The sequence below is a fragment of the Dysidea avara genome, chromosome 14 (assembly GCF_963678975.1).
Source record: "Dysidea avara chromosome 14, odDysAvar1.4, whole genome shotgun sequence".
NCBI lineage: Eukaryota > Metazoa > Porifera > Demospongiae > Dictyoceratida > Dysideidae > Dysidea > Dysidea avara.
The window spans coordinates 5,372,140-5,384,472 of NC_089285.1; the positions used below are offsets into that span (position 1 = coordinate 5,372,140).

At 38.7% G+C, this 12,333-nt stretch overlaps 1 protein-coding gene and 1 pseudogene across 1 annotated transcript; both read right to left on the minus strand.

Annotated features, from left to right (window-relative positions):
• Positions 1-348: 348 nt before the first annotated feature.
• On the minus strand, positions 349-4,758 carry LOC136243982 (zinc finger MYM-type protein 1-like; annotated as a pseudogene).
• A 1,981-nt stretch (positions 4,759-6,739) lies between these two features.
• On the minus strand, positions 6,740-8,835 carry LOC136244513 (uncharacterized). Its single transcript, XM_066036096.1, has one exon. The coding sequence runs from the start codon at positions 8,769-8,771 to the stop codon at positions 6,957-6,959; it is 1,815 nt and encodes a 604-aa protein (XP_065892168.1). The 5' UTR covers positions 8,772-8,835; the 3' UTR covers positions 6,740-6,956.
• Between the last annotated feature and the right edge of the window lie 3,498 nt (positions 8,836-12,333).

Here is a 12,333-nt window from a genome sequence, read left to right on the forward strand (position 1 = left end):
AAACAGTTTATCTCATAATTAATAAACTCAAATGATAGTTAAATAGTATTATGGTAGCGCTTTTGGTCAGTCTCTGGTTCTATCATTAATTGTAAGCTTTCTCACACTCGCAGGTCCATAGTGGGATGGCATTCACAAAATAGAATAACACTTGTCAGGTAGCTAACTAGCATCTTGCACACGCTCAAAGAATGCCTCCAAATAGCATCTCAAAATGTGCAATTTTACTGGGGGCATGACCACAGACTGAGCCTAACTACTTTACGTTAGGTTAAATATCACTACAGATAGTGGTACGATCAGCAATAGAATGAAGAATTGACAGCAAATAGCATCCAGACCTCACAACTAGTAAAATAATGCACTTCCTGCCTTCTCCACTATAGCCAGGTTCTTCGTATTCTTTGCCACCTCTCCGGTTGCAGCAGCCACCCCAGCACAGGAACCGGTGAAAGAAATATGAGCAGGTTGAGTAGCGCTACGTATAAAGACATCGACATCAGCAGGACGACCAAGTTGACAATCAGGATGAAGTATATCTACTGGCTGATACACATGTGGTAACAAACGGACAAGATGGTTCCACATATGCCTAACTGTAACATATAATCTGGATGACCAGATGTGCCTCAGTTCATCACAAGGAAAACTGGACAGCACCATTATGAAGCAATACATTACATAGTCAATATGTATTTCATGAGTAGCCTGTTTAAATGTTTGCCACGGAATTGTGCCACTGGTGCTTTTACCTGTTGGATAACCATAAACCTGGTGTTCTGACCATAACAATGCATAATAACTAACTCTGCAATGATTTTGCAGGCTGTGAAATGATTCGTGATTGTAGCCCATCTATCAAGGGGGTTTATGAACATCTTATGGCTAGGCATTGCTTTGTTGTAAGTTACTTGTAACAGAATTCAGATTACCAGTGATTTATGGTTAAAAGCAGGTCTATGTTGCCCTTGCAATCAAGAAACCATATGGAAAGTTACAACATGAAATCAGCTAAATTACATTATACCGTATCTCCATTAGTAGGTAGTTTGTGAAATGACATTGTTACACACTGAACTTGACAGGGGTAGCTACTAGGATTGTTTGCTGATGACAAAGCAGACTCATAGTTAACAGCAAGTTCTCTAAACATTATAGATTCATGTGTGTAGGCCACCACACTGAAATCCGAGAGGTGAACCTACAATTTCTTGGTGATTTGACATGGAATGACCCATAAGTAGCAATAATACATACAGATTACTTACAATACAGAAGTACATGATAACTGTCACATTTTTTCCCGAAATAGTTCATTCGTCTCGAGTTGATATATATAAATTCCCTTGCAACTGCAACTAAATCTAAGGTATCAGTTCTTGGCTGGTGAACATGCATTAGCAACAAGTTATTCAGTTTACATGCGCTCATTGTATTTCCAAATATGTTTAATTCGACGGAGGCTTGAAAATGATCTTTCTGCTGTGGCAGTAGTCACTGGAAATGTGTAGTACAGCAGTGGCATAGCTAGGAAAAAATTTTACAGAGGCAAAGTTTATACATTGGCCTAATTGAGAGGACCTGACTCAACTGATTCACGTACACTTTCAAGCATGGGTGGTACAGCATTTACAGGGTTGGATGGAAGAAACGTTTTTAGAAGATTCTGAGCATTTTTCTACATGTCATTAGTAATTCTCCAACTTATAGTTAATGCTATATATGTATACCATACTCAATTAATAGAGTATAGTTTAATTTGTATTTAACACAAAATTGACTTACTCTGGTTGAGTGGTTAAGCCATCCATGGACTGTCATAGTCATATACACTATACTTTTATTGATCTGGTGTAATATTTAGTCAGAGATTATCTTTTTTTATGTGATGTTCAACTGCATGTACTAAGCATGTCAAGCTAGGGAGTCCGGAAATATGCTCTTTCAAGGAAAATTTTGAAAATATAGCTATGTTCTGAAATAGCTAATTTTGATTGTAACTGCTAATGCGTGATAAGCATGATCAATTAGCTCCGAATGCCATGCAGTTGACTCACTGGAACAGCATGCAGAGTAACGAGAACAGTGGCTATAATCTATACAGAATGCTCTATTAGAGTATATTACGATGACTGCTCTATTAGAGTATCTCAATACAAATTCAAGTAGCTGACAAGTGATCCAGCCAATGTGTCACCGTGGGCTCCAGTCCTGCATAGTGCTACAACCATAGATTCTATGTGTGTGGTACAGTATTAAATGCTGCCTAGTAGAGAAACATCGAGCTGCCAAAACTCAGGCCTGCTCAGCCTGAATTGTTGAGCATTTTTTACCGAGGCAGTTGCCTCGGTTGCCTCAATGGTAGCTACGCCACTGTACAGCAAAAGGAGTTTATTGACTTCACAAAGCATATTTTTATACATTTCTGATTGCAACATGGCATCTGCTATTGTTCTAACATTAGTAACTCTTTTGATAGTACCATTAAGTGCAGTTTTAATTGCATCATGCAGCATGCACAACTGGACCTTCAAACGTGCTACATCCACATCTCCCTCAAGAAATCTTATTAAAGCTTGAGATAATGTGTCCACAGCAGTACCATTTGCAGATGTTAGTAAAAGGGTCTCTATATCTAGAATCAATTGGATGTCTGATTGATCAAACCTTCTTTTAACTTCTTCTGATACTGTATCAATAGCCTCGTAGTATGTTTGCCGATACATATCTCTTGCACATGAGTGTTGATGATGTGCAGATGATCCAGCCTTCTAGGTAATTTACGGTTTCTCGACAATTTTGGCTCATCATTTAAAGACTGTGAGTCATGGACAACATGGTCATAAAAACGACTGAATGTAGTTTCATTCTGCATTGAACTAAGATGAGAAGTAAGCATATTGGCATCTTTCATCGCTTCTTGAACAGTGATATCCACAGCTTGGATATTTGTAGAACATTGCTCAGCTGGAGCAAATATTTGGTGAGACAGCTTTAGGCCGAAAAATGTATCAAACTGTTCCATTCGATTCAGCAAACCACTCGCCTTTGCAGTATATTCATCATGTCCTTCCTGTATTGTATCAAGTGCAGTCAACAATACTTTGTAATTCTTTAAAATAATTGCTATAGTGCCATGCCTTACAGTCCAGCGAGTTGGACAGAGAGTTCTCAGTGAAGGTAATGTTTCTCCTGTGTTCAATGTCACATCGCTTCTTAATGTTTCAAAAAGGTTTAACCTTTTAGGAGAAAACTTTATCAGCTGAACCAAATTATAAATAAAATTCAAAGTGTTTCGAAGAAGCTTACACTTTTTAGAAACATCTTGTACACACAAATTTAAACTGTGTGCTAAACAATGAACATATAGAGCTCTCGGTTCTTCTTGCTTAAATAGAGCCTGGGCACCATTCCTTATGCCACTCATATTACTAGCTCCATCATAAGCCTGCCCTCTACATTAAGAAATAGACAATGGACACCTCATCAATACATCTTTGACTTCATGGTGGATGGTCATAGCTATAGTATTAGGTAGCTCTTTCAGGCCTAAGAGATCTTCATGAACCTCATAGCTATTACTAACCCAACAAACTGACACAGATACTTGCTGAGTACCTGAGATATCAGTGGCTTCATCAGCAATTACAGCATACCACCAGGCACTGTTAACATCATTTATGATGCTTATAATAATCAATTTGCCCATTAATTTTATCAGTTCATCTACAATTACTGGAGAAATATACTCACGTTTCTTCAACCATTCATTCATGCCTGGACATTCTTCTGCTTGCAATAGCAGAAGTTGATACAGGTTGCCCTGAAATGTCTCTGAATTTTCACTATGGCCTCTAATAGCCAGACCCTGCTTCCCTAAAAATTTGATTGCCCATAACAACTTTAAAAGCATGTGTCTATGAAACTCCTGTTCAGAAGCAGATTTGGTATCTAGGATACAGCCAATGTCGATACTGGATGCCCTCTAATGAAGCCATTCTGTTGCTTCACGGTGCATTCCACTTCTTTCATGCATGTCAAATCTTTCAAGGGCCTTGTTCCAGTTACCAAAGCTTCACTTATAAACGATGAGTTTTTAAGTAGTGAAGTTGACACTAGCCCATGTAGCTTTGCTAAGCAACAAACCCTACAAAATATTTTGTACCGACTTGTACAAACAGTAATCCAAGGGTACTTCTTATACCACGATGTCTGTATAGTTCTGCAGTATTGCTTTTTCTGCCCTGGCTGCCTTTCCTTGCTAAGATGGGATTGCACAAACTTTGACTGGGACACATCTGATGGCTGATTTGGAATAATTAAATTACTGCAGCCAACGCATTCACATGACTGTGAGTTATTTGACATGCTACATGCAGTCACACCCTCAGTCACATCATCAACTACTGCGCCCCTCGTCGAACTAACACTAACTTCCAGTGTACCTACGACATTGCTGCTACTTAGAGAATACGCCTGAGAATTTGGTCCTTCAATTTGTACTTCTGATTGTTCAGCACTAACCTGTGGCACCAGCTGTATCTTCTCTTCGCCTTCGTGTCGTCGGACTGGAGTGCCATCGGAAATGGATTTGCACGTAGTCTGTTCCACCATATCCGTTTCCCGACTATCTGAATCATCGCTGCAATCAATGATTATGATTTTGGACATTCCTCTTGTCTTGGCACCCGTGCTAGCAGATTTGCTCTGGGATAATTTTGTCGAAAACTCATAGATTTTTCTCTGACGATTATCCATTATGAACATATCACATGATATACGATCACTTGATACAAAGCTAGAGTTTTATAATAGAATAAAAATCCTAGGGGTGCGCCAGCACCCGGCGCACCTGTGGTTCCTACGCCCCTATACATCTGAAGATAAGGCTAATGTAATCAATCAATTTTTATGCTGTATTCAATGAAGACATCACTTACGTATCAGCCTAATTGTGATGATTCCCCCCACACCCATATACCTGACATAGCCATCTCCATCAATGGTGTACAAAAGTTACTTGTAACTCTTGATACTAAAAAAGCTACTGGTCCTGATAATATTCCAACCTATGTTCTGAAACTTTGTGTTGAGGAAATAGCGCCAGTTTTAACAGTGATCTATACCCAATCCCTAAATTCTGGTCACATTCCAAGAGATTGGTTAACAGCAAATGTAATTCCCATATTTAACAAAAGGGGTTGTAGTAATCCAAGCAACTATAGAACCATTTCCTTAATGTCAGTGTGTTGCAAGTTACTAGAACACATACACACCACATATCAAAGCATATTGAAGATAATCATATCTAATCCAAAACCGCCAAGCTGTAAAAAAAGAGTGCGGCCCTCAAAAAGGCTATGGTGAAAAAAGATGTGAAATCCAAGGTGGCGGCCAAGAAATGGCTATGATGGTAGGTTAATGGTAAAAATTTTAATAACAATTCAGGTGAATTTTGGTGCCGCTTGGTCTTGGCTCAAAATTCACCTGAATTGTCGTTATTAAAATTTTTACCATTAACCTACCATCACAGCCATTTCTTGGCCGCCACCTTGGATTTCACATCTACCATAGCCTTTTTGAGGGCCGCACTCTTTTTTTACAGTTTGGCTGTTTTGGATTAGATATCACTTCTTTTTGTATTTATATACCCCAAAGCTGACCTATGGCCAGTTTTGGGGCTTTTTTAACCTATCTTTTTTTTCTTTTCCACAGGAAGAAGAAAAGATGAAGCAGATGAATACTTTCAATATTTCGGATTTTATCAATAAATGTACAAATTATATATATATATATATATATATATATATATATATATATATATAATGCATATATTTATTACAGAACTCTACATGGTGGTTTCTTTGTAACTGAACACTCCACAAGATGAGTCCTTCTAGCTGATCTCTCTACAGGGTGAATTGTTCGTAACTGAACTATCTACAAGGTAACTTCTTCTAGCTGATCTCTCTACAGGATGATTTGTTTGTAACTGAACTCTCTACAAAGTAACTTCTTTTAGCTGATGTCTCTACAGGGTCACTAGTTAGTAGCTGAACTCTCTACAAGGTGACTTCTTCTTGCTGACCTTTCTACAGGGTAATTTGTTTGTAGCTAAACTCTCTACAGGTGATTTGTTTGCAGCTGAACTCTCTACATGATGGTTTATTTGTAGCTGAACTCTGTACAGGATAACTTCTTCTAGCTGATTCCTCTACAGGGCAATTTGTTTGTAGCTGAACTCTCTACAAGATGAGTTCTTCTAGCTGAACTACGTAGTTGAACTCCCTACAAGGTAGCTTCTTCTAGATGATTTCTCTACAAGGTGAATTGTTTGTAGCTTATCTCTATACAGGTTACTAGTTTCTAGCTGATCTGTTGAATAATTTTCAGGGTGATTGCTCTATTAGGGTGACTGCTCTATTAGAGTATCTCGATCTCACACTTGCTACGGTGCGAGTCATTATAAATGTCCAAAATTAGTGGTTTATGGCCTATGACAGTTTAATGACCATAACTCCACCACTGAAACACTTACAGGTTTCAAATTTGGAAATATGGTAATATAACAGCTACTCTACACACAGCAGGAAGTTGGAACATTTGTGACATCATCAACCACCTCCATGATGTAATAACCATGAATATCTAATAATATGCATATTTCAATTTTTCTCAACAGATGTACTAGATGCCAGCTTAACACTTGAGTGCCACCAAGCTATGGGTAGGAGGAAACTTTCCACTGAAAAATAATATTGATTTTTAATGATGGCATAAAGTTATGCCAGCTTTTTTACATATATAAATTACAATTTATCTGTACTCTACAATAACATAAGGTTACAAAACTTGAATTATAATTAGAACATGATAAATACAAAAATTGCACTGAAAAAAAAATTAAAAATTAGTTAGTGTAATGAATTTACAAGAAGTTTTAAAAGCTTAATTATCTATTCTCGGACTTTACGGTGTGACTTGTACTGCTTTATAGCAGCTTCCATTTGTGGACCCAAAGTTAACCCTTCTCTATAGGCTGCTAAGTAGTCCCTCATTTTCCTAAAAAATCTCCTTATGGTGTTCAGTGGAATGGTATCTAATGATTCGTCCAGCGTATTTTCTAACCCCTTAAATGAATAATCACAATGAGCTCTGGTAAACTTTTTGCTTTGTCCCCATACTCGTTCTATGGGGTTTAATTCACAGTGGAATTTTGGAATAAAATAACCTTTAAAATTGTTTGAATGCAATAATGTTTCAACCCTGGTTTTCTCGTACTTGAAATCTGGCATTTTTTGAAGTTCATTTCTCATCTGTTCAGCTATCATTTTAGTCACATTAATTCCCCTCTCAATCAAAACTTTCTTCATCCCTTTAGGCGTACCATCAGGGAGTACCATTTTTTGTACCCTACCCCTCCACATAGTATCCCGCATCTTTGGTTGTGCCCCACCAGAACGTACATTCATTCTGTTTACATTTAGGGCATCATCAGCAAAAGCTGTGTGACCAGAACTATGGTCAAAAAGCCAAATCACATCATACAACTCTCTGGGATACTTAACTTTAACAATTTTAATAACATGTTCAACTTGGGCAATAAATTTGTCACTGTTCCAGTAACCTTCACCCTCAGCCCCATACTTCAGTAGCACACGGGCTGTCTGCTTTAAATCAGGATACTCTAATTTGCCTCTTTCGAACTCTTCCATCGTTAACCTCAACAAGCCATTGAATTCATCAACAAAATCGCTTACCATTATCCCTCGACCTTGCCCTTTAGGTCTAATTAACTGGTTTTCCTTCTCAGCCCACATCCAGCCCTGATCCTCGTTTGAATGATATGTGCTCTCGTCATGAAAAAGCAAAACTAAGTGTTTACGTTGGGGCCCGATAAAAGGCTCTGACACTTCATCTGTACATAGAGGTGGGGGTGCATGAGTACTGGACAAAATTTCTAAACGCCTCAAATAAAGGGTTCTGTATTCGACTACATCTTTCCTCTCATGCCCATCAATGTAGACACCCTTTTTGGTGCTGGAGGGCTGAAACCCTAGCTTGTGGAGCCACCTACAAGCTGTACTCAAACTAACATTGGCTGGTATGCTAGGATGGTGCTCCCTTACCAAAGGCAACAGGGTCCCATTTGCCCAATTACAAAAATCACGAGCAGTCATGTTCGGCATACCCTTCACAGATGCATGTCCACGAACCCACTCTAAAGTAAGATCTCGATATTGCTCGTCCATCATCACATGGTACCTATTGTGTCTTCCTCTGGAATCTTCAGTAAATTCTCCACTGTTGCTCAGAAAATCTTTTCTCCACCTTCTTATTGTCTTCTCATTCACTCTAAAAAGTAGCCCAGTTTCCTTTGCAGCTTCTGTCTTGGTTAACCCAAACCTCTGGATGTAGTTGTCATAAACTATCATCGTTACCTTCTGCTTATCTGTGCGCTTCATGTCACTAACCCAGTCCTCAAATATAGCGTGAATTTCGTCTTCAGCAATCGAACCTTCGTAATCTTCACCTTCATTGGCTTCCTCATCACTACTATTTTCTTCTAAAGGTGCCGGCAAATCTTCAAATGGAACGGTGTCGACAGCACTAGTGCCTTCTCTGGTATCTTCACTCATCTCTTCCGACGTTCCAACTCTGACCTCCTCACGAAAAACCTCACCAGACCTCAAACGCTTCTCAACTTTTAGCTTATTCATTTCAGAAGCCCTTTCCCTTAGGGACACCTTGCGCTTTCTTGACATATGCATTTTCCAGCTTGTTGAATTGAGCAAACAACAGACAGGAAGCAACAGAAGGTGCGAAATATTTATTGTTGTGATGCAATGCGCATGGTTGTGCTATGGCAACCACAAATATCAAAGATGCCGCTTGCTATCTGATTGGCTAAAATAATACAGGTGATACATTAGCAACCGTTCGCTCAATTGACGTCAAAATCGATACGTGACTTCATCACAGTAGTGCCTACGACTCACGAAAAAGATAGAGTTACCGATTCTTGGTGAGTGCGATTACTGTGCGATAAATATTTGGACATTCTTGATGACTTGCACTATACACCAAGTTTGATTTCGTGTTATAACTCTGTGACTTCAAGTCTGATTCTTCTACACCATTGAAGATTCTTTCTAAGATGATTACTCCATCTGTACAGCGAATTTCAAAGCATTACCCCAAGTGGTTTTTCTGGTGGGCATGGAAAGTAATGGTTTTTTTTTTATTAGTTAATCTCGATTACGTAATTGTTACACACTGTTGGTTTTTTCGTTGTATCTTCCTGGTTTTTAGCTCGATGTCTTTCAAACCAAAAAAGGTTTGAGGCTCAATAGTTCAATAGTCAATCTATTCACCCACCGATTTTCAGCTTCTTCCCACACGCAGTTTACCCTGTAGGCGTGACAACATATTGGTGTTATTTTTCGTGAATAATCGCTAATAACTCTTTGCCTGTTTATCGTATTCCTGCCAAAGTTGGTACAGAGATGCGCCTTTATACCCACCTTGTGTGTGCCAAATTTCAAGGCAATCGGATATTGCGTTTGCGTTTTATAGCGGTTTTCGTAAGTGTGCAAAAAGAGGAAGAAAAATAAAAAGAAGAGGAAGAAGAAAAAAACACACGAAGAAACTAAGTCAATTTTTGAAGTCGCATATCTCGGGAATGCTTGAAGCGATTTTGCTCAAAGTTGGAATGTGGAGTACTGAAGTTGGAGGGAGTGTCCATAGTAAAAATCGTCTTGTTTCATCAAGGCAGCACAGAGCTACGGAGGTGCGAAAATTGCGTTTTCTTTCTTCCTGTCAATATACTCACGGGTGTTGCGCGCCGGCTTCTTGAGCCAAACGACACACTACTGTGTGTCTTGATTCTGATGAATCAACAGTTTCCTGGCCACTTATGTGAAACACAACTTATCACTGTTTTTGAAGATATTCATAGGACATTAGACCAAGGTTCTCAATAGGGCTCTCACAATTAATCTATATTATTTATCTACACAAAACAAGACATGTGTGGTTTGGCTCCATTACAAGTTTGGGAAAGGGTTGAAATATCTACTGCACTATTAAGGTTTCCCTAAGAAAATGTATAGTGGAAATTTTGATTGGTTGTAAATATTGTCAGGAATTTGAATGAAGAAATACTTTTAGCGGGTCAAGCAGTGCTACAAATGAGCCAAATTTCAAGATTATGTGTAATTGTATCCTTGAATTACATATTAAAGGTCCACTGAAAATGGAAAATTCACTTGCATTTTTATTGAACAAATACATAGGTTGTTTGTATCATACAATGTACAAAAAACACCTTTTTAATAATTCAATTGTGTTCCGAGATATTAAGCCACAAAGTCTAGTTGCATCATGTTGTGAGAGAACCGGAAGTATTATTATTGCACACTTTGCAGTGGGAAAGGATAAACGGTGAAAGTCTATAAATGTGCAAGTGACAACACCAAGCTCTTCTTTTCAACTTCATAGTGTTCCAAGATTACTTGAATGTTTTGCTGGAAGACAATAGGGGACTTATTCTGTAGTTGCCTGTAACAGTTCGTCCTGTATGTTTCGCACTTCAAAGCTTGGCTCACCTCGAAGCTCACGCTTCATTATGCTTCACTGAACTAAGATTAGTTCGATTTGTTTACAAAGCTGGGATAGCAGTACCACAAAACAAACAATGGTATCTATGATATACTTTCCTGAGTAACTTCTCCACCTGGTAGGGATAATATCTCGTGCATATCTTGCCAGTGGCATTATTGCAATTGTTTTTCCTCGCATTTCTCTACCTCCATTCACTGTATTGGACCCTAAATGTATTCAAAACATTTAAAAAATAAACATAAATGTGTTTCAACCACTGTACTGTTGATTTACAGTCCCTTAAACAGGTGTTCTCGAGCGTTCTTCACTACAAGACCAGTGTAAATTCACTTACTATCTCCCGTAGGCTTGTAAATGGTTGTAGTACAAGATCTTTCAAGTTGTTATGTTAGATATGACATGAAATTACATCGAATCTAGCTGTACATGGACGCTTCTATCGCTTTAATAGCACCCTGATGTATTATGATGTAATATAATTGACAAACCACAACACACTAAAATGTGTTATATCTACTAAACAGAACAAAATCTAACTAAATCACATGCACCAACCTATCCCATCAATAGCAAGGATTGATAATAAATAGCCAAAGTGTATTTTACCATTTTAGTGGACCTTTAAATGTTTTGAGGATCCAACTGAACACGTACATGCTATAGGTGTAGAGCATCAGAATACCATATAACAGGTTATTTTCGAAGGGGAAATTTTCGAAGAGCAGCTGCTAAAATAAATTTTGAAAGTTTAAATTTCGAAGTCAATTGCCTAGCATTAGTGCCACTAAAAATAATTTCGCTAGTGTGCGTCAAGATGGCTAGCATGTGTAGTGGTCCAATCAAAATTGCTACAGTCGTCAGGAGATATCATGTTTATAAAGACATATGGGCTGCTCCTGTAGGAGAAATTTTGTTTTGCCAACAGGAAACCGTAGCCATCGTTGAAGAAAGTCAAGTTGTTGGCCACATGTGAAGAGAAATCTCGTCGGTTTGTTCCGTATTTCTTTAGTCCGGGACAATAACGTGCAAAGTTACTGGCAGTAGACATTCTTATGACCTAGAGCAAGGTGGCATCTGGCATGCATATTCCGTGCAAATTGAGATTTACCTGTTCAGATCAAGAACTCCTGAAGACTAAATGCAAATTGTTGGATCTCGCTCTAAAGAAGTCTGATTTGGAAATGCCACTTAAGAAGATCAAGCTAGAGCCTGTGGAAGCACCCACTATACTGATACCAAGTACCAGTCACCCTGAGAGTCACCCCATACCGGTATCATCTGATGAAGTGATGATTGTAAGTGACAACTTGGATTGCAGTAGTGGCTCCACTTAAGTTTTATGGCTGCTGAAAAGAAAGATATTGACACACAGTGGGTTAAAACTGACCGCACAACTTTACTTGACTCTCACAAGAAAGCAATATTACACGGCAACCAGTTAGATGACACCATCATAAGCTTTGCTCAAAAGTTACTAAAAAAGCAGTTTCCTAACAATAATGGACTTCAGAATACACTGCTACAAGCAAAGAAACAGGTGGATGGAGAGAAATCACGACGGCTGCAGGTGGTACATTGTCATAGCAATCACTGGATCCTTGCCTCCACTGTCCATGATGACAGCTCAGACAGGGTAATGACATATGATTCACTGTATGATGCTGTAACACTGACAGTCATAAGTGGTTTGTTTGGACCAACAGCTATGCC